Source organism: Hippocampus zosterae, chromosome 14 (assembly GCF_025434085.1).
Source record: "Hippocampus zosterae strain Florida chromosome 14, ASM2543408v3, whole genome shotgun sequence".
Lineage (NCBI taxonomy): Eukaryota > Metazoa > Chordata > Actinopteri > Syngnathiformes > Syngnathidae > Hippocampus > Hippocampus zosterae.
Window position 1 is genome coordinate 12073207 of NC_067464.1, and position 23136 is coordinate 12096342.

General features: G+C 42.5%; 1 protein-coding gene across 3 annotated transcripts; it reads right to left on the reverse strand.

The window, feature by feature from the left end:
• Nucleotides 1–9143: 9143 nt before the first annotated feature.
• On the reverse strand, nt 9144–22311 carry LOC127614674 (synapse differentiation-inducing gene protein 1-like). Of its 3 annotated transcripts, XM_052086017.1 has the most exons (5): nt 19748–19863; nt 19450–19715; nt 16218–16679; nt 10120–10257; nt 9144–9671 (listed from the first exon to the last, which is right to left on the reverse strand). In XM_052086017.1, the coding sequence occupies exons 3-5, from the start codon at nt 16647–16649 to the stop codon at nt 9513–9515; spliced, it is 729 nt and encodes a 242-aa protein (XP_051941977.1). In that variant the 5' UTR covers nt 16650–16679; nt 19450–19715; nt 19748–19863; the 3' UTR covers nt 9144–9512. The 3 variants fall into 3 exon arrangements, with proteins under 3 accessions (XP_051941977.1, XP_051941978.1, XP_051941976.1); XM_052086018.1 differs by lacking the exons at nt 19450–19715; nt 19748–19863 and adding an exon at nt 22159–22311; XM_052086016.1 differs by having other exon boundaries at nt 19450–19856.
• Nucleotides 22312–23136: the final 825 nt, after the last annotated feature.

Below are 23136 nucleotides of genomic sequence, written 5' to 3' on the forward strand. Positions count from 1 at the left end.
GAACATTTTTTCATTTTGGTGTGAAAAGCCTGAATTATCCATCCATTCATCCAATTGTTATATCCGCTTATCCTTACGAGGGTCACCTGTGTGCTCATGCTCATCCCAGCCGTCTTCGGGTAGCAGGCGGGGGAAACCCTGAACCAGTTGTCAGCCAATCACAGGGCGCACACAGACAAACAACCATCCGCACTCACGATCATATCTTGGGACAATATTTAGTTTTTCATTAACCTGCCATGCACGTTTTTGGAATGTGGGAGGAAACCGGAGAAAACCCACGCAGGCCGAAGGAGAACATGCAAATTCCACAGAGGGAGGCCGGAGCATTTGCATTGCCTCATGTTGATTCATGATGTTAGCTCTGTTGTGTCCCTGGTTGGCTTTTCAACTGCCCCACTTGGACCTGAGAGTGGGTCTCGGGAAGATTTACAACGCACAAACACACATAAGCAGACTCCAGAGGGCCGAGTTGGGTTAAGGCAGGCGCGGCTGCAGAGCCGCATGCGGCTTTTTAACGACATCTAGTGGCTCCCTGGAGCTTTATTCAAAAATGTTTGAAAATGGAAAAAAGATTTTGATAGTAGGCTAATATAGCTCAAATAGATATAGATACATATTGCAGCTCCGAAAAAGGAGAGCTGTGTTGTTGTTTTTTTAAAACATACACTTTATTTTTGTTTTAACAGTCTCACCAAACACAGAAACGTCTGCATCCGACTCTGTGCCTTCTCTCTTCTTGTTCGACTCGAGAGGCATTCAATGACAGCCTCCGAAAAACGGAAATTCATGATCCCTTCACTGACACTAAGAAAGGCGAAAATGATGCACCAAAACAAAAAAATCAAGCGAGGAAATCACAAAATAAATTCTATGGGGGCGTTTGTAAACACACAACAAAGGAATGAATAACAAACAAATCTGAGACAGTCCAGTCTCCTACATACATACAGCATGTGTTTCATGTTTTATAGAAGGCTTTTATTTTTTTGCGGCTCCAGACATATTTGTTTTTGTTTTTTTTTTGTCATATATGGCTCTTTCATCATTTTGGGTTGCCGACCCCTGTTAAGGGATGTGGAATCAGTCTGTCAAACAAGGCGAGTGTCAGTACAAAGTCCTTCGAGTTCATCGTGATGAAGCTGAAATAACTGAGCCACTGGACCAGAAGAGATTACGTCACTGTGGGACGTCAAAGGAAAGTTCCAGTTATATGTTCCAGGCCCAAACAAACAACCTTTACTAAATGTATGGGTGATGTCCTCTGTACCTTTCCCCGAGCTGTGTCCTTAGTGGAGGGGTTTGTGTGTCCCAATGATCTTAGGTGCTCAGTTGTTTGGACTAAGGTGACGGACCAGACAAAGTACAACTCAAAAGACCCTACGATTGAAATGTTTTCCCTTGCCCGGACATGGGTCATCGGGGCTGGCCTTTGGAGCCAGGCCTGGAGGTGGGGCGCCTAGAGGGCTCACCACCTGAGGGAAGGACCATAGGGCTCGGGTGCAATGTGAGCTGGGCTGCGGCCGGAGGCAGGGGATCTTGGCAGTTCGATTCCCCGGCTACCGAAGTTGATTTGAGGGATGAAGAATGTCACCTCTGTCGCAAGGAACAAAGCTTGAGCTGGTGTCCAAGGTCATAAAGCTTTGACTAGACAAAGCTGGGACTATGGTACCAATTGAGAAGGGTTGTGCTTTGGGAGTATGTGGTACAGAACTCCCTGATACAGGCTGATAAAGCCTTATACGACGACGTTAAAGTTTGGTTTGCATTGCCGCAGTGTGAAAGAACCAAAAGGGAACAGGGCGGTGTTTGCAGAGCGATTTCAAACAGATGCTAACTGATGGTCTTGTTAAAATAAAGTAGAACATTTATATTGGACTATTTGTATTGCACATGTACTGTCACAATAAATTAAATTTTCTGTTTTAGTTTTTTTCTGCCTTAGCTGGTACCCAAAAAGAAAACCACAGCACAAAAATATGAGAAAAAGCAAAATGCTCATTGTTTGAACTTGGTTTGAAATTGTTAGCCATCGTCATATTTTCCCTGTATACCATCTTTCCATAAAACCAAAACAAAAAGCCGAAGAATATGCAATGAACTCCTGCAGAAAGAAACATAAGTGTTTTTTCTCAAAGTTTATAATAATTATTCTTTGACTTATGATGCATATTTTTTTCCAAAATTTTTGACTTGGTATTACCAAACGAATGACCAAACATTTGACTTTTTGAAGTACTATATTCTGAGGGGGCTAAAAATAGCTACAAAGAGTGCATCTCAGACAGCGGCACATTCCACAAATGCTTATATTGAATCAAATTTCAAACATACTCCCAGTCATCCATTCCAGTGAATCTAACTAGATCTGCATTTGACTCTAGTGAGCTGAATGCTGAGTAAGTGTTTTTTTTTCCTGTCCTCAATTCATTGTTACTGAATTCACTGGCGCCGACCTAGAAAGTCTCTCTGGAATAATCAAATATACATTAAATGTATCTGCATGCATGTGAGAATGATCACAGGATGAGCTTCAAACAGCATGTGAGGACGTGAGGCAATGAATGAGCGATTCTAATTAAAAGATTGTACACAGTATGGAGCTAGGCGGTTTGATATATTTTTTGTTGATACATGATTATTTCCGGAAGACTTCCTCCACACGGGGAAACATAGTGGCCCAGTGATTAGCACCGGTGCCCCAAAGTGGTTTTGAAAATCGGCTTGTTTCTTTCTTCCCACATTATAAAAACATGCTTTGTGCAATACATTTTAGTGGAGTCATTATTCAACGATTGTATTTAAGCACAGAGATAATGTTCAAACTGTATGTCAGAGTTATCCCTTAGACATTCATAATAAAGCCACTCGATTCTGATACCAATCACATGAGGGGGATCGGAGAGAAGTGGTAGGTTTAGTTCTTTGCACGTCACCCACGGATCTTCCCGATCGCCCTCTCATTATTTCTCATTGGGAGTCTAATACATGGTTGTGTCCAACCTCAAGAGTGAGGGCTGTTGAAAACACATTCAATTTGTTTGACTATGTGTGTGTACGTCAGCGAAAATTACATACATGTGTTAAATCATTAAAAAAAGAAAAAACACCAGGTAAGTTGCAGCCGGCGTTGACAGCTCCATCAACGTCCGACTTTGCTCTTGTTGTGACTCTCTTTCCAACCATATTCTCGGAAAGGTGGTTGTGTCCCCTAATTGTCACACAATGCACAAGGCATTCTTTATTAGGTTAAGTATGATCATATCTTTCCAAAGAGCGTAAGTATTCTTCGTTGCAAGCATAAGCAATTCTTCACTCTTAATATACAAATGTATGATTACTAAAATACATAATTATTCCTTCACAGGTGCAGGTTTTTTATTTATTTATTTATTTTGAATATACACTTCGGGCTAGTACGCTACTATAGTTGGTCATGATGGCGGTGCTTAAGTAGGTTGAAAACCACTGACCCACTCCATCTGTTTGAAGATTAAATTATGACCCTGTGGTGCCAAAATGTGCCCACCATTGTGCTCACCAACTGTTGAATTCCAATAAATGGTGACCTGTTGGTCCAGTGGTTCGCGCGTCGGACACACAGTGCAGAGGTTCAATTCCATCTCCGGCTTCTCGATGTGCATGTTCTCCTCCGTGTCTGCGTGGGTTTTCTCCGGGTACTCCGGTATCCTCCCACATTCTAAAAACATGCTTGGCAGGCTGATCGAACACTCTAAATCACTGATATCAAAGTCAAGGCCCGGGGGCCAGATCTGGCCCGCCACATCATTTTATGTTGCCTGTGAAAGCAAAACAAGCATCTCAAGTTCCATGATGCTTGCTAAAGTCTGAACCAACATTTCAAATTATCATATGTAATCCACAATAGCGGACTTTTTTCTTGACTTCTGATTTTAGAAACTTGTTATTCATCCATTTGTTATGCGCTGTGTATGTAATATGCGGAGGTGATTAAAATTTTATATGGTTTCTCAAAATTCATAACAACCGTCCAAGTCAAACCGTAACTACAATGTTCAAAATTGTTCCTAGGTTCGAGTGTGAGCGACCCATGTGAGGATAAAGCAGATCGGAAAATGGATGGATGGTCTACAGTTAATAATATCCCCAACAACTGCGAAAAGTCATGCGCTTCTCTTGATAAGAAAGTCATCAGGATATTTGGCGGCTTTGAGCGTTCACGCTGAGTTTTAATTTAAAACCACCAATGCGATGAATTGAGCTGTGCAGCAGTTTGCAACAAGCCAAGCGTATTGTTGATGCGCATGTTGTCCTCGGGCTGGCTGACAGGTATTTCATTTGAATAGTGACAGGAATCAAGGGAATGCCTTTCGGACGAGTGAACAGTCAACAGCAGCGTGCTCGTTATAAATGTAGCACTCAGCTCTAATCTCATTACCTCTTTCCAGTGAGTGCTTTTTCCTCTTTATCAACTTTGCCTTGGCACATTCATCACTGTTTTCCTCTTCTGCCCTAATGGCTGTCATTATTCAGGTGTCGCACTGTGCGTCGTATTAGTAAGATGCCAGTAAGTCGCCAGTTTCAGGACTTGGGACTTGCTTGGCTAAAACATATGAAAGGCTCAAGAGGACTGAGTTGTCATGGAACACGACTAACGTGAATTGCAAAACTCTGGCTTGTTGACATTACTATGTGCATTTTCACAACAGTGGACTCAGCTTGCAAAAGTCACATGACCATGCCCAGAAAACAGGTGAGCCGTGGTTGGTCATTACATGAGCCCTCAGGCCTTGAAGAACTGTGATGTCAATTTCAGTGAACACCAAGTGGCAAAATGGCCGCCACACTTAGAAGGAAAAAAATGGGTTGACTTTGCCGCTGAATTCATATTGCACAAATGCAATCCTTGGAATGCCATGATGAGACTAACGGGGAGAACATATTCTTAAAAAGTACCCTATGTTTGACTTGATTTGCCCTTTAAATACATCCATCCATCCATTTTCTGATCCGCTTCATCTTCACAAGGGTCGTCGGCGAATCTATAAAAAACACAGAAGTAAGGTCAAGGCACCACTGAAATTGTTGTGCCTCAGCAAGATTGTATGACTTGTCATGTGACTTGCTTGAAGCAAGTCATGACTTGATTCGACTTGCTTGCAAATTTAGATGGGAATTGACTTGGCTTGCTTGATTTTTTCCTGTTGTAACCTTGGAATTACTTGACACTTTTTAGATGATTAAAACTTGAGACTTTTTACTTTTCACACATTATTGACTTACATTTGACTAAAACCAGACCAGATGATCACATTTTCAACGTTGGAATCCGACCAAGGCTTAAGGCCCCGCTGCGCCGCTCCTATATATTTGCAGAGGTTGTGATCTGACTGTGCAGCTGCATGTTTTGTGTTCACTTGGGGGTGGATGACTAATAGGAGCAACCGAGCAAGCGTGGGTGAAGCCTCCCCCTGAATCCACAACACCGAGGGAGAGAAAATATTCCGCTGGCCGAACAAGCGCACTCCAGCGCCCCGTTGAGCTCCCGCTGATGTGAGCGCTACTCTCGCCCCCCTCCCGAGTCACATTTCACGCTTGTTTGCAGCTGACAAGCGGAATATAACAGAGGCCAGCCACACTGTTATTTAAGGTGCACTGAACCTCACTGAATGTTTAAAGGAGACGCAGTTTTCCCCTTCTAATTTGGATATTTTTTTTTTGCAACCCAGCAATAGGTCAGATTTTTTTTGGTACAATAATTAGCCCCTCTATGATTATGTTAGCATTAAGCTACCTGATGTTCAAGTGATGAATTATATACATACACTGTGAGGTCGACGTGTATATATATATGAAGTCCACAGAAAGATGATGTCTGGTCAGAAAGAATGCACTTCTGTGCTTAGAGGCGTTCATGAGCTCATTTGTGCAAGCTCGTCATGAGTGCGCCGTCGGTAGCCATTTCCACTCCTCAGGCATTGTTATCTGATTTCAATCTGAGAGTGTTGGAGAAGTGTTCAATCCAAAGAATATAATATAGATGCACTCTGCTTTGTAGTAATATAAGAGTAAATATAGGACAACTTTACGTCCATTAATTCTATCGAATACAGGTGCTAAGTGATTAAAAAAGATAACCATAGAAACAGAGCCAGAGCTGAACTCAACTCAACTTGTAAGACAGCAGTCATAAGACCTTGTTTTACGACAGCAGATCCATTATTCCATCCAACCATCCATCCCCGAACTGGTCGTTAGTCATTCACAGAGCACATATAGAGATGAACAACCATTCATGCCCACGCCCACGGCATCACCATTCACCAGTCAGGCAAGTGTACCACTACACCATCAGCAACATGAACAACAGCAAATATAAATCAAAAACTTTTTTGCCAAGAGCTGATATATATTCTCCTTGGTAATTCATTTGAGGTTTACGTAAACATCTCACACATGTTCAGTATAAATATTGTGAGGTGTCTTCGTTGTATCTAGAAAGTAATGTTATTGATATCTCGGAAATATTTCAATTCTTTTCTTTGTGTTGTACTTTCAAAGGCAAATTTTGTGACTGCCTGTCAGTTGGTGCAAAAATGCAAATCTGAGTCCAACTGACGGAAAGGAAGAAAGTGCATCCTGACATCCTAGCTGCGGAGAGCAGTTATTTTTCCTGAGGCACTTTGGCAGCAAAAGTCACCTCAAGCGGTGACAGTGAGTGATGCAGAAAAAGAGACGGCAGCGCCTGCAATCGCAAATCATATCAGCGTGATGGACATCGAAAATGTCTCGAGCCCACTGCAGCAACCAGAGATAAGGGTAAAAATGTCTTCACAAAAATAATGACATTCAGAGTTAGCAGAGATACCCACAAAGCAGTCCAACAATTTCCAAAGCATTTTATGGAGGGTTGGAGTAACCCATTACATTATGGTGAGACTATGGATAAAAACAGAGCCATTTTGTGTACGGTGTGTGTGTGTGTGTGTATATATATATTATATATATATATATATATGAGAGAATGTCTCAGACAATGGGGAACAGAAGATGAGGCGCTGGAAGAGGGACCATCATGGGAGGACAAGCCCCTACACGGGATGTACCACTGGACCATAACTGAAGTGGCCGATCTCAAGAAGTCCTATCAGTGGCTCGAGAGGGCTGGCCTGAAGGACAGCACAGAGGCACTCATCCTGGCTGCTCAGGAGCAGGCCCTGAGCACCAGAGTCATTGAGGCCCAGATATACCACACCAGACAAGACCCAAGGTGTAGGTTGTGCAAAGAGGCACCTGAGACGATCCAACACATAACTATAGGGTGTTAGATGCTGGCAGGGAAAGCCTACATGGAACGCCATAACCAGGTGGCTGGCATAGTCTACCGAAACATCTGTGCGGAGTATGGACTGGAAACCCCAAGGTCAAAATGGGAAACACCTCCGAAGGTGGTGGAGAATGACAGAGCGAAGATCCTGTGGGACTTCCAGATCCAGACTGACAAGATGGTAATGGCGAACCAACCAGATATCGTGATCATAGATAAAGGGCAGAGGAAAGCCGTTGTAGTGGATGTAGCGGTCCCAAGTGATGGAAACATCAGGATGAAGGAACATGAGAAACTCGAGAAATACCAAGGGCTCAGAGAGGAGCTGGAGAGAGCCTGGAAGGTAAAGGTGACAGTCGTGCCTGTGGTGGTCGGAGCACTCGGGGCAGTGACCCCCAAACTAGATGAGTGGTTGCAACAGATCCCGGGAACAACATCGGACATCTCAGTCCAGAAATGTGCAGTGCTGGGAACAGCAAGGATACTGCGCAGAACCCTCAAGCTTCCTGGCCTCTGGTAGAGGACCCGAGCTGAATGAGGGACGGACACCACCCGAGGGGTGAGATGAGGAATTTTTATATATATATATGTATACATATATATATATACACACCGTACATAAAATTTGCTTTGTGTTGGAAAGTTTTATTCCTAAAAAGCATATTTAATATCAGTGACCATATCGATTTGACCATTTGCACACTTGTACGGTACTTAAATAAAGAATCAATTCATAAATATTGCATATGGCTAAACTAAATTCATGTTTAAAAACAAATACTTCTTCAAGAATTAACTGCGCTGGACTTGGGTGGGATGATACTTTTGTGTAGCACTAGAGCAAGTCCACATGTCACTAGTGGTACATGTACTGGTGGTACATATTCAAAGTTCAAAACCAAGATATTCATTTTCAGGAAAGCGCAACGACAAAGTACAGAATTCGCTGGTCATGAGGTGCCAGGAACAAACAATACATAAAAAAAAGCGCTTGCAAAAGCAAGGTACAACGGAACACCGGGAATACACAAAGGAAATGTCGAAAGTCCAATAACGCGAAACCAAAGATCAAAATCAAAAATTTAAAAACCGAAAATACTTACAAACAAGGATCTATGAAAAATGAAAGCGACTATGAATAATATCGAGAGGTCTAGAATACAACAGAGAATGAGGTCAATCATCCGACAAGAAGTAGCCGAAGTCGGCGTCCTGAAATACAAGGCTCATGATGGAGGGAAACGCCCTTCGCTCCAGCTGGGGCTGAAAACATAACAAACACAGACAGACATCACACACACTGTGATGCCCTTACACGTGGGAAAGGAGAGCCACAGTTGCCAATGCACTTTTCATCTATTTATTGAACATCGGGTGAAAAATAAAACACAAACACACTCAGAGCACACTCATGCAGAAACTGCTGTTGGCCACAGCTCACCAGATACTCACACGACCACTCACCAATTCCTCTTGAAGGGACATGTACAAATACTGCAATATGGACAGAATTTTCTCAATAGTTTATGCTTGCAATTCATTTTTTAAAGTTTCAAATATTTTATATAAAGTGTTTAAAAGGTGTGCTGTATAAATGTGTAAACATGTTAAAAGTGCACGAGGGAGTTGCTCGTGTATTCAGTTCATTTTTTTTAGCTTTATTCCAGCTCTGCTTCTCTCTTTTTTGAGAATTAATATTCATGAATATGTTAATATTAATGTGCCACATTTTGTTCATTGTGTAAACACTTTTGCACAACACATCCCCACAATTAGCCATTGACATCAAATGTGTACCAGGAGGAGAAGATGAAGGACATTTGTAGTCGTCTCGTTTCATTATTCATGCCAAAACTGTTTATTTAATTTGGTGTACAGTACAGAATAAACACAAATGACCACTGCTCAGCAGTTTTTGTCTAGACAAACACAATCTAAATAGAGTGCTTTTTTTCTCAATCTGGACAATATAAAAGCTCATTTTTGACACCGCAACTGTATCGATGAGGGAATACATCAATTATAGATGAAGTTGAGAAAGATTTCTTCTTTTAGGAAGGATCCATCTCAAAAACTCAAGATCAGTTCAGGGTCCCCAAAATTTTGAAATCACTTCTCATTCTTCCCTTCCTCTTATTATTCGACACCCAGCAGCCCACGGGCATGGTGAAGTCTGTCCTCCTCCTCCTCCCATTTGTCAGTGTTATACATGTCCAGGCTTGGACAGGTAGGCGACGAGGGCCACCACCACCCCCACGTACATTCCTGTGCCGATGGTAATGGAAAGAGCAGCTAGGAAAAGTGCTCTCCTGGAGCTCATTCCCGCTCTGGAGAAGTCTCCCTTAGCGACGGCCTTGCCGGTCTGACAAATAAATAAATAAAATAAAAATCAGAGAGTGAAATGAGTTAGTCATCATCCACCAAGTGCGTGAGTAGGTGTTATGCGCTACGGTGAGCAGAGAGAAAGCAAGAAATCTCTCTCTCTCTCCCATTTGTTGCCATGGCAATTAGGTCAGGCCTCTGACAGTGACGAATGGTTTGTTTGGGTGTTTTTGTGAGCTATGAAAAAATATGCCCTCCATTGTAATTGTCACTGTGAGAGAAACGCTCAGGATACGCCGTGATTTGCAAAGTTGTGACTAATGGCCGCAACCACTCACGATTCATCACACTAGCATTAGCTGTTAAGTGTTAACGCCGTCCACACTATAACATAATCAATCAAGCGTAACGGGAGGATAGGTATGTGGGTCAGTAAAGTGAAATGCAATAGCAGGCTATCATGCCATTGCTGGAGGTCATCTCTATACCTTGTGAGAGTAGCAGAAGGCAACAATGCCCAAAGGCCAGAAGCAGCAGAGCATGGAGAAGATAGTCAGGCCCAAGTAGTCCCGAGGAGGAAGCACCAGGAAATTGTCCTCGCTCTCGATCTCACTGGAGCTGTCACTCTGCAAGAAGACACAGAAACAGGATGTTTGATTACCGTATCGGTAATTCGAACTATTTTTTTGCTTTGACTCGCGAGCGCAAATCAATTCAACTCACATCACACTGACCAGCACTTTGGTAAACAAAAAATAAAACAGGCTTCAAGCCAGAAGGAACTAAAGTTTACCGTCAAAATAAACAAAACAAATAGAATTACATAATGTGTACTCAAAAGAACTACAGCTTTACCATAGGAAAGTCAGATTTACATTTACATGCTAAGCATTGATAGCACTGATTGTCACAGTTTAAGAAGAAACTAACAAGTGGACAGATAAGATAATCCTTTTCATTGACATATATTCTTTATCCTCTAGTAAAAATAACTAGTGTTTGCAGCATCTTACTGATAGCAGTAGAAGAAGTACTATTCAGAATAGTAGAAGTAGAATAGTCTATTCTTCTTTGTTTGTGGTTTGATTGACTGTAGCAACGTTACATCCTTACAGCAAAGGCGGGCACACCATACAGAGGAGTACAATTAATTGAATGTTAGTGTTAAATCATGATGCACATACAGCTGATTTTTTAAATTTACATTTTATGTAATTATGTTGTTTTATGTATTTATAAGGTGGAGTTATTATCAAGTCAAAAACAGGGCACATACAGACAAATATCCGGACTCACATTCACAACTTTGGGCAACTTAGAGTCTTCAGGGAGCCGAAAATGTATTTTTGTTATGTTGGATGAAGCCAGCATGCAATCTGAATCAATACAATGAACTATTCACACAAAGTAGTTGGTGTGATATGAAAATAATCTGGTGTGTTGGGTTATGCTGTGATGAGCACCATTCACTGCCAGACACTTGAAGACAAGCTAGTAAGTGATGTAGCTGAATGACAGAGTCTCTCGTGTCCTGGACCACCGACGCAGGAAGTGCTTAGCACACCAGACTGGATTTGGAGCCTTTCAACTGGCCGTGAGGGGGCTGACGGATAAAGGGGATTAACGGATTGTTCCGTCACTGTGAGGTGAGAGTTACACCGCCAGAGGACAGTGCCATTTATGTGCTAAATTGCTTCTCTGGCGTGCATCATCATCATCATCGTCATCCTCTGTGGCAACATACAGTGCAGTCAGTCGTACTCACAAAGACCGAGTGGGGCTAATTAGTGACGGACAGACATCGATCCGAGCGAGGTGAGCAAAATGAGGATGTAGACGCAAATTCCCGGGTGACCTTTGAAGAGGCCGCAGCCTTTGCTTCGCTCGGCTCTTCTGCACAAACAATGCAGGATTGCACCAATGGAAAGTAGAGAGCAGCTTTCATTAGTTCCACTGCCTGCGGCCATGAGTCAAGGTGGGAGCGAAATATAGTGGTTACTGTACACTTCCAGGATATAATCATAGAGGCGGGTCATATCCTCAAATGGTGTACAATCAACTAATAACTGTTATTGATCAACATCGCCCTATGAATTAGACATTTGGTGGGAGGTCATGAAGAACAAACATTTTTCAGGTAATCGTACTAACTGGAGCATTTATTTTTGCAGACACACACGCTACGTTTGAAAACAGATACAGTGGCACCTATGAAATTAATTGAATGAAATTTCTTAACTAGAAAATTTTGGAAGTCGAGACGCATTTTTCATGTAAATGCTGTAATCCGTCCCAAGGTCCCCAAATTCTGACATAAATGTGTTACAAAGCACAAAAATAAATCAAAATATGTAACAAATGCATGTTACAATAACATTATTGCACAACAAATGAGAGTTGCACATAATGTAAAAAACAAAGAAGAGAGTAAAGAATAAAAATGATGGCCATTTAACTTTTTAACTCTGTGCCCTCATCGTTTTTGCCTGCGTTACGGTCGAGCTTTTGCCCGCGCTATAACTCCTCCTGTCTTGACTCCGTTGTCGGTTCTACTTTTATTAGTTTTATTCTGCCACGCTTTCGCTTGTAGCAAAGCTGCCTTCAGTGATTTTTCTTTTCTTCCGAGTAAAAGCACAGCCCAAGTTAATAAAAAACTTTAAAAAAAAATATTTCATGTGCACAAAAGTCTTTTTTCCCGTTGTGTCAAGTCATTGAAACAGATATCATATTAGTGACAAGAAAAATTCAGTTTTACGTTTTATTCAAGTTCATTTAAGAGTTTTTACTTTATGTTTACTGAAGTAAATGAGTTGATTATTGTTATCGAATTTCATAAATAACAATTATTTGACACAGCTCATTCATTGGCTCTTATATACTGTGCAGGAGGGGGCACGGTGGAGTTCGGCATGCCGTCCAGTTTTGAGTTTGGGGTTTGAATTTCGGCGGCCCGGTCGTCCAGTGGTTAGCACGTCGGCTTTCACAGTGCAGAGGTACCGGGTTCGATTCCAGCTCCGGCCTCCCTGTGTGGATTTTGCATGTTCTCCCCGGGCCTGCGTGGGTTTTGTCCGGGTGCTCCGGTTTCCTCCCACATTCCAAAAACATGCGTGGCTGGCTGATTGAACACTCTAAATTGTCCCTAGGTGTGAGTGTTAGTGCGAATGGTTGTTCTTTTCTGTGTGCCCTGCGATTGGCTGGCAACCGATTCAGGGTGTCCCCCGCCTACTGCCCGAAGACAGCTGGGAGGCTCCAGCACCCCCCGCGACCCTAATGAGGATCAAGCGGCTCGGAAGATGGATGGATGGATGGATGGATGGATGGGTTTGAATTTCGGCTGCGGACACCATGTGTGGAGTTTGCAAATTCGTCCCGTGTTTGTGTGTTTTCTCAGTGAGCTGGCAAGACACCACTCATACGTAAAACACATCCATCCATCCATCCGTTTTCTGATCGACTTCCCCTTTTAAGGGTCGTGGGGCCTGCAGGAGGCTCTCCCAGCTGTCTTTGGGCAGCAAATAGCAAATGTCCCCTTGTATTCCACTACAAGATAAATAAGCTCCTTTGTGACCAATATACAAGTCTTATTTATTTGGGACACTGAAGGGAAGCACAAAATATCTAGACTTGTCTCCCAACAGCTGCCCATGTGCCAAGACAAGATTACGAGGCTCCCCGTTATCTGCTTTATGAACATGCCGCACCTGGACAGGCGGCTGTGATCCATCACCACGGCGACTGCTCATAAGCACTTCATGATTTGACACCCCATGAATAAAGCACTGGGCACCCAGAAGCCCGAATTTACCTTTATCTCGTGAGCCGCACTCGATAAGGACCGAGAGACTGGTGATTTCGAGGCCAGTGACACAGACTGGAGACACACTCCCACTGTGCTTGTTTGTTTGCTAATGTGACCGCTCCCTTGTCAAAACGCATCGTGGATATACTGTATTAGTTCTTATTTCATATTCAATGATGTATCTCAATCTTCTTGTCACTGATCACATACATTTTTGGAATAAAATACAGAAAATATATTAGTAAAAGTCGTTGATGGTGTCATGGTGCACTCGTCTGACTTGTGTGCAGGCAGTGTCGGGATCGTTTCCCACTCATTGACAGTGTGAATTTGGGTGTGTATGATTTTTCGTCTCGATGTGTTCTCTCCGTCTGGCTGGCGACTAGTTCGGGGCATGGTCCGCCTTTTGACCGAAGTCTGCTGGGAAAGGCTGCGGCACGCCCCCGTTATCCTGTACATGATAAGCGGTGTCGAAAATTGATGCAATGAAAATAAGATTATTTTACACACACAATTCCTGTGTGTAGTTTGCGTGTTCTCCTCGGGCCTGCGTGGGTTTTCTCCGGGTACTCCGGTTTCCTCCCACATTCCAAAAACATGCATGGCAGGCTGATTGGGCGCTCTAAATTATCCCTAGGTGTGAGTGTGAGTGCAGATGGTTGTTCGTCTCTGTGTGCCCGAAGACGGCTGGCATAGGCCCCAGCACCCCCCCCCCCAACCCTTGTGAGGTTTAAGTGGTTTGGAGAATGGATGAATGGATGGATATTTATATTGGACCAAATATTTGGGCTTCCAGCACAGACGTTTACTCATTCCTGTTATACGCTGATACCATCTAACCATTCATGTTTTTCGAGCTGCACTACAAATGTTGGCTATCAACGGTAGTTATCACAGTGAAGATAAAGGTCAGTGGACACACCAGAATGCGCAAAGGCAACTTTTACTCAGCCACACTTGGTCTGAAGAATTTACTCGGTTGAATTGACAGGGAATAACCTCAGCCAGTGGCCACCTGCTCCAGGGACCCTTAATACACACAAGGCACAAACCACATTACTTGTAGCAATGCCAAATCTCTATGTGATGCGCCAGAGGAATAGGAGCACTCTGATCACGGCGTGCGAGATTGCCAGCACATCTGAAATGACTTTGCTGCTTTGCTTTTGTGACTTTTATTTGAAGAGCATGCTAGTCATCATGAAGAACAATAGGCCGGGCGGAGAAACCACGAATGGCAATTATATAGCACAGTGAATCCACAGCGAACTTGAAAGACTTGCATTGAAATGACCTTTCTGAGAAGAAGGGAATGCGAAATGATTGCAAATGGCTCGGATGGTCTCTTAGGTTGTTAAAATAATGTAAATGACAAAACATCCCCATGGCCGCCCGCCTGCACAGAGTTGGGCTGACCCCTTATAACTTATTGTTAATGAACTGACTGACTCTGCGCACAGTATTCTGCTCTCCCTGTGAACCGAGACGGCCAGCGAACTCAAAAAATAAAAAAGAATCCTGTCTCATTAAGAACTGACATTACACTTCTACCTATGATCTTTAAAGTGAATGCACTTCTATTTTTTAATCCCTAATGATTGTGGAAAATAACATGTTCTTATTTTACTTTTGACATTTGTTCTTCTTCTGTCAAGTATTGTTTTTGTTTTTTATTTGAGAAATCAATTCAGTAGGGCCTTTTTACAGCGACGGGTGAGATGGAACTTATTCCAGCAGACTTTTAGGCAAGAGGTGGGGTCCATCATGGACTGGTACGGCATATATAGAAATACGACCATTCACACTGAGACAATTTGAAATCTAAATCTAACATTCATGTGTTTGGCGCGTAGATTCAGGGGGGAAAAATTGCTGAGTCTCACGACCGTATTGGCCCGAATATAAGACGGTGTTTTTTGCATTGAAATAAGACTGAAAAAGTGGGGGTCGTCATATATTCGGGGTCTAGACATTATACCGATTCACGACGCTAGATGGTGCCAGATATCATTGAAGCGAATGCTGAACTTGACTCCCAAGGCCAAAGTGAACCCCTGTGAACCCCTGAAAAATAAAAATAAAAATTGCTGTAGCACAAAGAAGAAAAATTAAAAATAGCGGTAAGAAAGAAAAGAGAAGAAAATAATAGAAGAGATAACAGAAAATGGAGAAACGTAGTGACAATCTGGAGAAAAGTGGGTCGAAGATCGGCCAGGTTAACCGGCAGCTGATAAGTTATGATGTAATTTACATTTAAAAAACCAGAAGCCATTCATTTACGAATGTGATTTCACTTTAGTTTACATATTTAAATATATACAGATATTAAGATTTGAATGAGGCAAAATAACATGCTTCTGATCTCAAATATATTGTTATAATCATTTGTTTCAGATGTACTGTAATTATTTTCTATATAAAAATTAATTTGGTGTTCAAAAAGTCTTTTTTCAAACTTGAGTCTTGAAAAAGAGGGGGTCGTCTTATAATCAGGGCTGTCTTATATTCGGGCCAATATGGTATTTTTGCTACAATAACTGAGTCAATGTAGGACAACTGAACAACATTCTGAGGAAAGGTCATTAAAAACGAAATCATACGAAAGCTACAGCATACAAAAACTGTACATACTGATATTTTTGTTTGGCAGTGTGTTGTGCATGAGATTTGTAAAACAGGTGCCTTGGCTCAATAAAGGTTCGAAAACAGCAACAGAGGACAAGCACGAGACAAAATCGACGGACTGGTTTTCAGATTCTTGTTTTGACATTATGTTCTCTGACTGACCTCATAATCAGGAGCCTGCTCATCCTCCACCTCATACGACACCGTCTGGATCTTCATGTCCTTCTCCCCTTGCGTGCCGCCCAGCTGCTTCTCTGTGCAGTCGTCACTTGGCGCTGCGTCCTTATCCTCGGTGAAGGTGGTTTCAAAGCTCTCGCTCTTGGAGTCTTTGCTGTGCAGGCTCACATCGTCCTTGCACACAATGAAGTCGGGCTTGTAGAAGGCCTCCACCGCCAGATGCAGCGAGGTGGCGTCCAGGAACTGTTGAGACTTGTGCTCGTCATGGCTCCCGCAGTCAAGGTAGCCCGCGAGGCTGTCCTGGTGGTGCTGTTGGCTTGGGTAGTCGCCAAAGTAACCCTGGACTTGGTGTTTGCTGCTTTTGTCCAGAAGAGGATTCTGAAGCTCACTGAGACTCTCCATGGTGATCCAACTCATACCGTTACAGTCCAAGAGGAGTTAGTCGGTCTGGAAGTTGAAATAATACACATGACAAACATTGACAAGGCTTAGTGATAAAGTTGAAGATGTCATGTCAAAATAGAACAGGGTGCAACTTTGAGTTTGTGTGATGAATATGGAATAGGAAAATAGTAAATAAGACTAAGTCATCCAATGCAAATGGGACTAAAATGCACATTAAATGGACAGTAGTAGTGGGATCAAGAACAGAATTTCAATCCGTGCTGAGAGCCAGATACCATTTGAATAGTTCTGAGGAACTTTAACTCGTTCTTGATCTTGAATGCTCGCCACACTAACAGTGACTACCAGAAAACTGTATAAACGCAATTGAACTAGTAGTTAATGGATGCCAGAATGAGTGACACACAACCATGGAGCCTTTCTCTGCCAGATGGCTGAAGAATCTCTGTCCTCTCCAAAATGATCCCTAGACAGTACTTATACTGCCTTAGCCACACCCACGTAGGAGCGCACCATCACATCGTCTTAACTGATTTCAATCAATCAACATCAAAAATATGTTTAAGAACATAGCAAGCCATCTGGAATTAAACTTTGCTGTTGACCAGTGTTATTAATTACTGCACATAATGTATAATTTACCTTCTATCTATGCCACCTACGTGTAGTGACAGCAGAACTATGAAATACTCTTCCACTAGATGACGGAAGGTCCAATAAACATTTGCATCCTTCTGTTGCCCTTCAAATCAAGGAGAGCAGAATAATTGTTAACTATTTGAACAAAACAGGCCCAGATTTCATCCTGAGTAAGTCCATTTGTAAGTAAATTCAAATGAGATCCTCATTATTTTAGCATATACACTTTTTGTGGCATTTTTATTGGGTGGTGTGCTCTAAAATTTTTCAATTGGAACATAGCTTGGCTAAATAAAGGTTCTTCTTGTTTGTCAACATTCAGCACATACACTTTTGCCATCCTGTGCAATGAAATCACCATCTGCTCAATGTTTGTCTCACTCCCTCTCACACCCATACACACACTCACATGCACACGCACGCTCATATCAACGTGTAATGGAAAACAAACTCCACAGTGATAAGCAGTAGTCGTATGCAGGCGCTGAATTTGGATTGCCTTGTCCGCTGAGGCACTTTTATGAGCAAAGCTGAAGAAGTGTAATATGCGATAAAATATACACCATATTTCCACCTGCCGGAATACTAGTACACAATGGAACCTTGGGACAAGTCACAAAAGATGCCAGTAAACCTCACGAAACTTCAGCTCATTGAGCACCCGTAGCTTTACCCAGTGTTTAGTGTTATTTCTTTTAACACTTGCATAAACTGTTAAGAATGTTAAAAAGCATTAAGTCCGTCAGCTATGGCCTGTCCCCACTTTGGTCACGCCTGAAAAGAGGTGACTATTTTTACTTTAGTTAAGAATAACTAGCAAAGCTAGTGTGGATAGATCGCGTGACGCTGATGTACACAGACAGACATGCGCACCCAACGGCGCCTTCCTTGCAAGGTCGTGAGTTATCGTTTCATTTAGAAACTACATTTATGGGATTAAAAATGTATGAGGGTGCTGGACCATTGTTAAGAACAAGAAATCATTCCAAGATGGGGAGATATTGAAAGAGGCATTCTTCAATATGTTTATATTTATGAATAAATGTATGTTTTGCCATTTTATAATTGGTAGATCATTTTGTGAGTAGCTTGCATGCTAAAAAAGTGTGGGCACCCCTGGTCGAAATCAACAACACAAGTGGAAACCACCGTGCACATGACTATGACATGCAGGGATTTGGGTAGCTCTTGAATGAACAAGCATGTTGTCAGAAACAGGAAAATAAAATGAAGCAAACGAATCAATCAGGGCACACAAAAATGAAAAAAAAAGTGATAGTAACTATTGACCGAAAGTTATCTTTGTTTAATCACCATCTCGTTTTTTTTTTGGGGGGGGGGCGCAGGGGGGTCTTCCATACATGGTCCTTCTTCCCTGAGGCCCCGAACTGTCTGCAATCACCCTTGCCTGAATTCCACAATGGCTAAACGGTAAAGTAAGGATGTAAATCCCCTAAAGTAGCTGCAGGAGAGCAAATTGGCTGCATTGTTGTTGTGGGTCTAAGTCAAGGAAATGTGCAGAATAGAGCTTTTTTTTGTAGAACAGGAAACAAAGCCTAGAACACAATATGATTTATGGAGAAAAAGCAGTCCCAACATTCTATGGAGTGTGATGCAGATATCGTTGGTGCCTATTGTACTGTTATAGTGCGTTTACATGTGTGATGGCATGCTTGCAGCCAAGCTTGTGGCCTGAGTGCACAACATAATAACAGGACGAGACGCAAATGTTCCGCCTGGGCAAGCGTGAATGATGTGGAAAACGATCTGTGTGAACACACGCGCACGCACGCGCGCACACACACACACACACACACACTCAACACAGAAACTCTCTTATCTTGGAGAATAACACACGCTGTCATTACACACCACATTGGAGAACACAAACCTCCATCCTATACGCACAAAAAAATTAAGCAAACACCAGAAGATGTGCACTTAAGCCAGTGTGTGTGCTCAGTTATGAATAATACATTCCTCTCTCGCCCATCTCTCTCCTCTTCTTATTTGTTTATTTAACCTCCCCTTTGATCGCATCGATAGCGCACTTTAAAGAAACTAACTAAAGATGACACCACACTTGTTAAACGGCATTAACAAGAACAACAACGCATCTCAAGGCCGTCAACATCTGAAAGAAACAATGCTGTATATAGTTGTAGTCTCGCACCTTGGTTTGAGTGTCCTCCTGCAGCCTCGCTCAGCATCCTTCCTCCGCGGAACTGACTTGCCCGCTTGTGACTTCACATCACCATTTCGGGGGAAGCCGCCATGCACGCTGCAGCTTTCACTCGTTAAAAGCAAGTTTGTCCGTCGGTGTGTGACAGAAGTGTGCCGCGCTGCGCAGCGCACGCACACAGCTCCATTTTACGCACGGAGACGCAGACCGGAGAGCCTCAAGGATCCCGACCGCGACCTATTTAGGGCGAAGTGACTCTCCGAGCCTGCTGGCTCGCTAAGATGTCAACTCTCGACTGGAGATGATCGCGGATTTGGCCGCAGTTGCACCTCTGCCGTTGCATCATGGGTTGGATGCGATTTTACGCATCGGTGCGTTGTGCTGAGTGGAACAGGTTGGGTGGGGGTGGATGAGCTCCTTCGAAAAAATCGTAACAAATAATGACGTCAAGGATGTAAGTAATTTACAAACAAACAAATAAAAACAAATGCATGTTTTTTTTAATACAGAACACAACACTTACATAGTTTCAGCAATTATCTTTAAACATGTACCATATATTTAGAAATACATATAGAGACACACACACACACACGCACACACACATACATCTTTCAGACTGTCATTTGTTTGTGGAAAACCTTCATGTGACCGTTCAGTGTACAAGGAAAAGCTAGCACTCTGTTCTAACCTTGTTGAAAAGCTACATTACTTCAGATCTGGGTGTAAATATAACACACAGTGAAAGGCTGATAAATGAATTGCTGCATTCGTATTTGATGAATAGTTAAGACAAATCCCATGCATTTGTCATGAGCCTGTCAAGTTGGTTGTGCCTTTACAGTATCCTCTGCAAAGCTCCGTATGGTTTCATGTCACCATTTATCACCATAAACACTTGGCATATCATTCATATGAATCATCCGCAAGGAGACGTGGAAAAATAGATTAATTTGTCAACCAACCGTACAGTATTTGGCTTCCTTCAGTGAATAATTATAACATTATCTTAGTATTTAGAGTGCCACATCACTCTGCAAGAGTGATGTGGTGCCAATGATCGACAGCCACACGGTGGACACATATCTTATGCAGAGCACTCTTGTGCATTGCAAAGCCTCATAAAAATGTCTGGAGTTAATAATGTGGCAAGGCACGGCTCTGTCACTTTCACTGGGAACGGCATTAAGGTTCTGATGGACACTTTGCGGCAGGGACGTGGGGCTGCATTTTACACGAGAGTTGCGCCACGCAACGTGTCATAACAGCCCTGCCGTCTCCATGATGGATACTGCTCCCTCGGGGGGATGGAGATATTGCAAATGTGGACAGAGGAGGGGATGGAGAGCTTGGGGTCAGCGCTATTTTGTTTTTCTTCCTCCTTTATCTTCTCGTCAGCCTTTGACAGCTGAATACCAAGAATTTTAAAAGACGGGTCATTGTTTTATTTCTTTGATCAAATTAAATGTTAGGGAATAGTCATCAAAATGTAGCTACATCGTAAATGAAGGTCAATGCTTCTGAGAGTGTTTAGGCCAGCAGGGAAGGCATTGTGAATTTAACTGTGTGAGTAAATAAGTTCTCTATTGCGAGAATGAGAGTGTTTCTGTAGTGTGTGAAGTGAAAAAAAAATTCAGTAGCCAGCATAGAACGTTTCAGTAGTGTGAGCGAGAGCATTTCAGTGGTGTGTGTGTGAGAGCATTTCAGTCATGTGAATGCAAGCACATCAGTGTTGGTGGGAGAGTATTTTAGTAGTGTGTGAGAGAAACATTTTCTGTAGTGAATGAGAGTGTTTCAATAGTGGGGCAGCGAATACTTTTCTTAATGGATATATGAGAGCACTACAGTAGTGAGCATGAGTTAATACATTTTCAGTAGTGTGTATGAGAGTGCTTCAGTAGTGTGTGTGAGTGAATAATAGGAAGTGAGAGCATTACCATCCTCTACATGAGTGTTTCAGTAGTGTATGGAAGTGAATACCTTTACAGCATTTTGTATGAGAGCATTTCAGAAATGCATGTGGTAGTGTTTCAGGGAAAAATTTTTCATTTGTGTGTATGAGAGCATTTCAGTAATGTTTGAGAGCAACTCATTTTGAGGTCAAAAAGGGTCTTATAGTTGTTGTGTTTCAGTCGAATGTGAGAGCAATTCATTAGTTTAAAAATAGAGTGACTATTTTTTCAGTAGTGAGTGTGAGAGTGTTTCAGTTGTGTGTGTGAGGTAATCCGGAATGATGTCCCAAGTGTAGTCAGGAGCCTTAGAAGCAGGTCAACATACCATACATGCACCACAACCACAAAAGTACTTCTGCTTCTTCATCATTCTTTTCACACAGAGCTGCGGGATGGGATTTTGCACACATTCAGTCATGCCACAAGTGCATCAAGAGGACATTGTGAACGGGAAACTGACGCAAAGTTTCCAACTTTCCTTTTTTGTTTTGTTTCGATTGAAGTGTGCCACGAGTGCAGCCGCACATAAAAGTGAGCAAGCATGCGAGACCTCCTGTGTGTAGCTGAACTCTGAATATTTATGGTCCTCACTGTGCCCTTTTCCTCTGCTCCATTTCCGCTCTATATTTAGTTGTCATGTCACCACAGCACATATGTTTCACTTGTACATGATTGTCATGTCACCCACATTCACGGAAATATAATCAATTTGCTCTTGATTAGACGCCAACTAGAAAAAGGAGCTCACCGGTAGACATTACGAAGAATGTGTCGCTTGGTTGTTGAACACGAGTGGCTGCAAATCTTCCCAACAGCCATTAGCTTCAATCAGGTCCACACAAGTGGGAATTAGTCAAACTAATCCGATGGATGCAGACTGTAGCCAAGCACTGAAATTGATCTGCAGGAGATAGAGCGACAAGTACATTTATGAACCTCAGGATTATGAGAGACAAGCAACATAATCAGATCTGTACATTTGTGCTGGTGGTGCATGCAGCAGACACATTGATTACAACGGGACAGTTATTTGAAGCGAATGCTGGTAAACCTTATTAGCTAATGCTAATCTGTGTCAAAACTGCAGCTTACCTTTTGCCTTTGACGTGATAGTGGTACTGTGCTTGAAAATAGCAGACCTTAACAGCCAGCCTCTCTCATGGGCCAAGAGGCTCTCTGTGGTGGTGGTGGATATACGATGTAAATGAGCACTGTGACATCACAATTGACAAAACTTAGAATCGCTTAGAGACCAATCTTGATTTCATTTCACACTGGAGCCGATCCCTGTTGCTGGGGTGAGACGCAGGGTCCACCCTGGGCTGGTTGCCGGACAATCACAGAATTCAGGAGTAGATTAGGAATCAAATTTCTTTGCGTTTCAAAGAAAGTCAGGAATGCCAGCAAAAAACAAAACAAAACAGTCAACTCCAGAGAGAAGCAGTGTGCAGACAAATGACATTATCTATGTTCACTTTTAATAACACCTCCGAATGGATGGCCAATGCTAATCTATTTGGACAGCCATGCTGCTGCACCATGAATAATAAAAGCACCCTCAAGATCATTAATATGATAGATTTTCTTTAATGTTGACACACTACGCTTGAAGTCCACGCTGAGAGAAACAGCTCGCCTACATTGTGTGCATGGCTGATTAGTAGATGCAAGTTTAATACCATTTGACACGCAATGACACGGTACCACTTAACGGATCGAAAGGAAT

Excerpts from the sequence above, each read along its gene's own strand:
- LOC127614674 (XM_052086018.1), bottom strand. The coding sequence starts at position 16,649 with ATGAGTTGGATCACCATGGAGAGTCTCAGTGAGCTTCAGAATCCTCTT. Across the intron at positions 10,258-16,217 it reads AGCAGGCTCCTGATTATGAG|AGTGACAGCTCCAGTGAGAT; the intron begins GTCAGTCAGAGA and ends GTCTTCTTGCAG. Across the intron at positions 9,672-10,119 it reads CCTTCTGCTACTCTCACAAG|ACCGGCAAGGCCGTCGCTAA; the intron begins GTATAGAGATGA and ends TTTATTTGTCAG.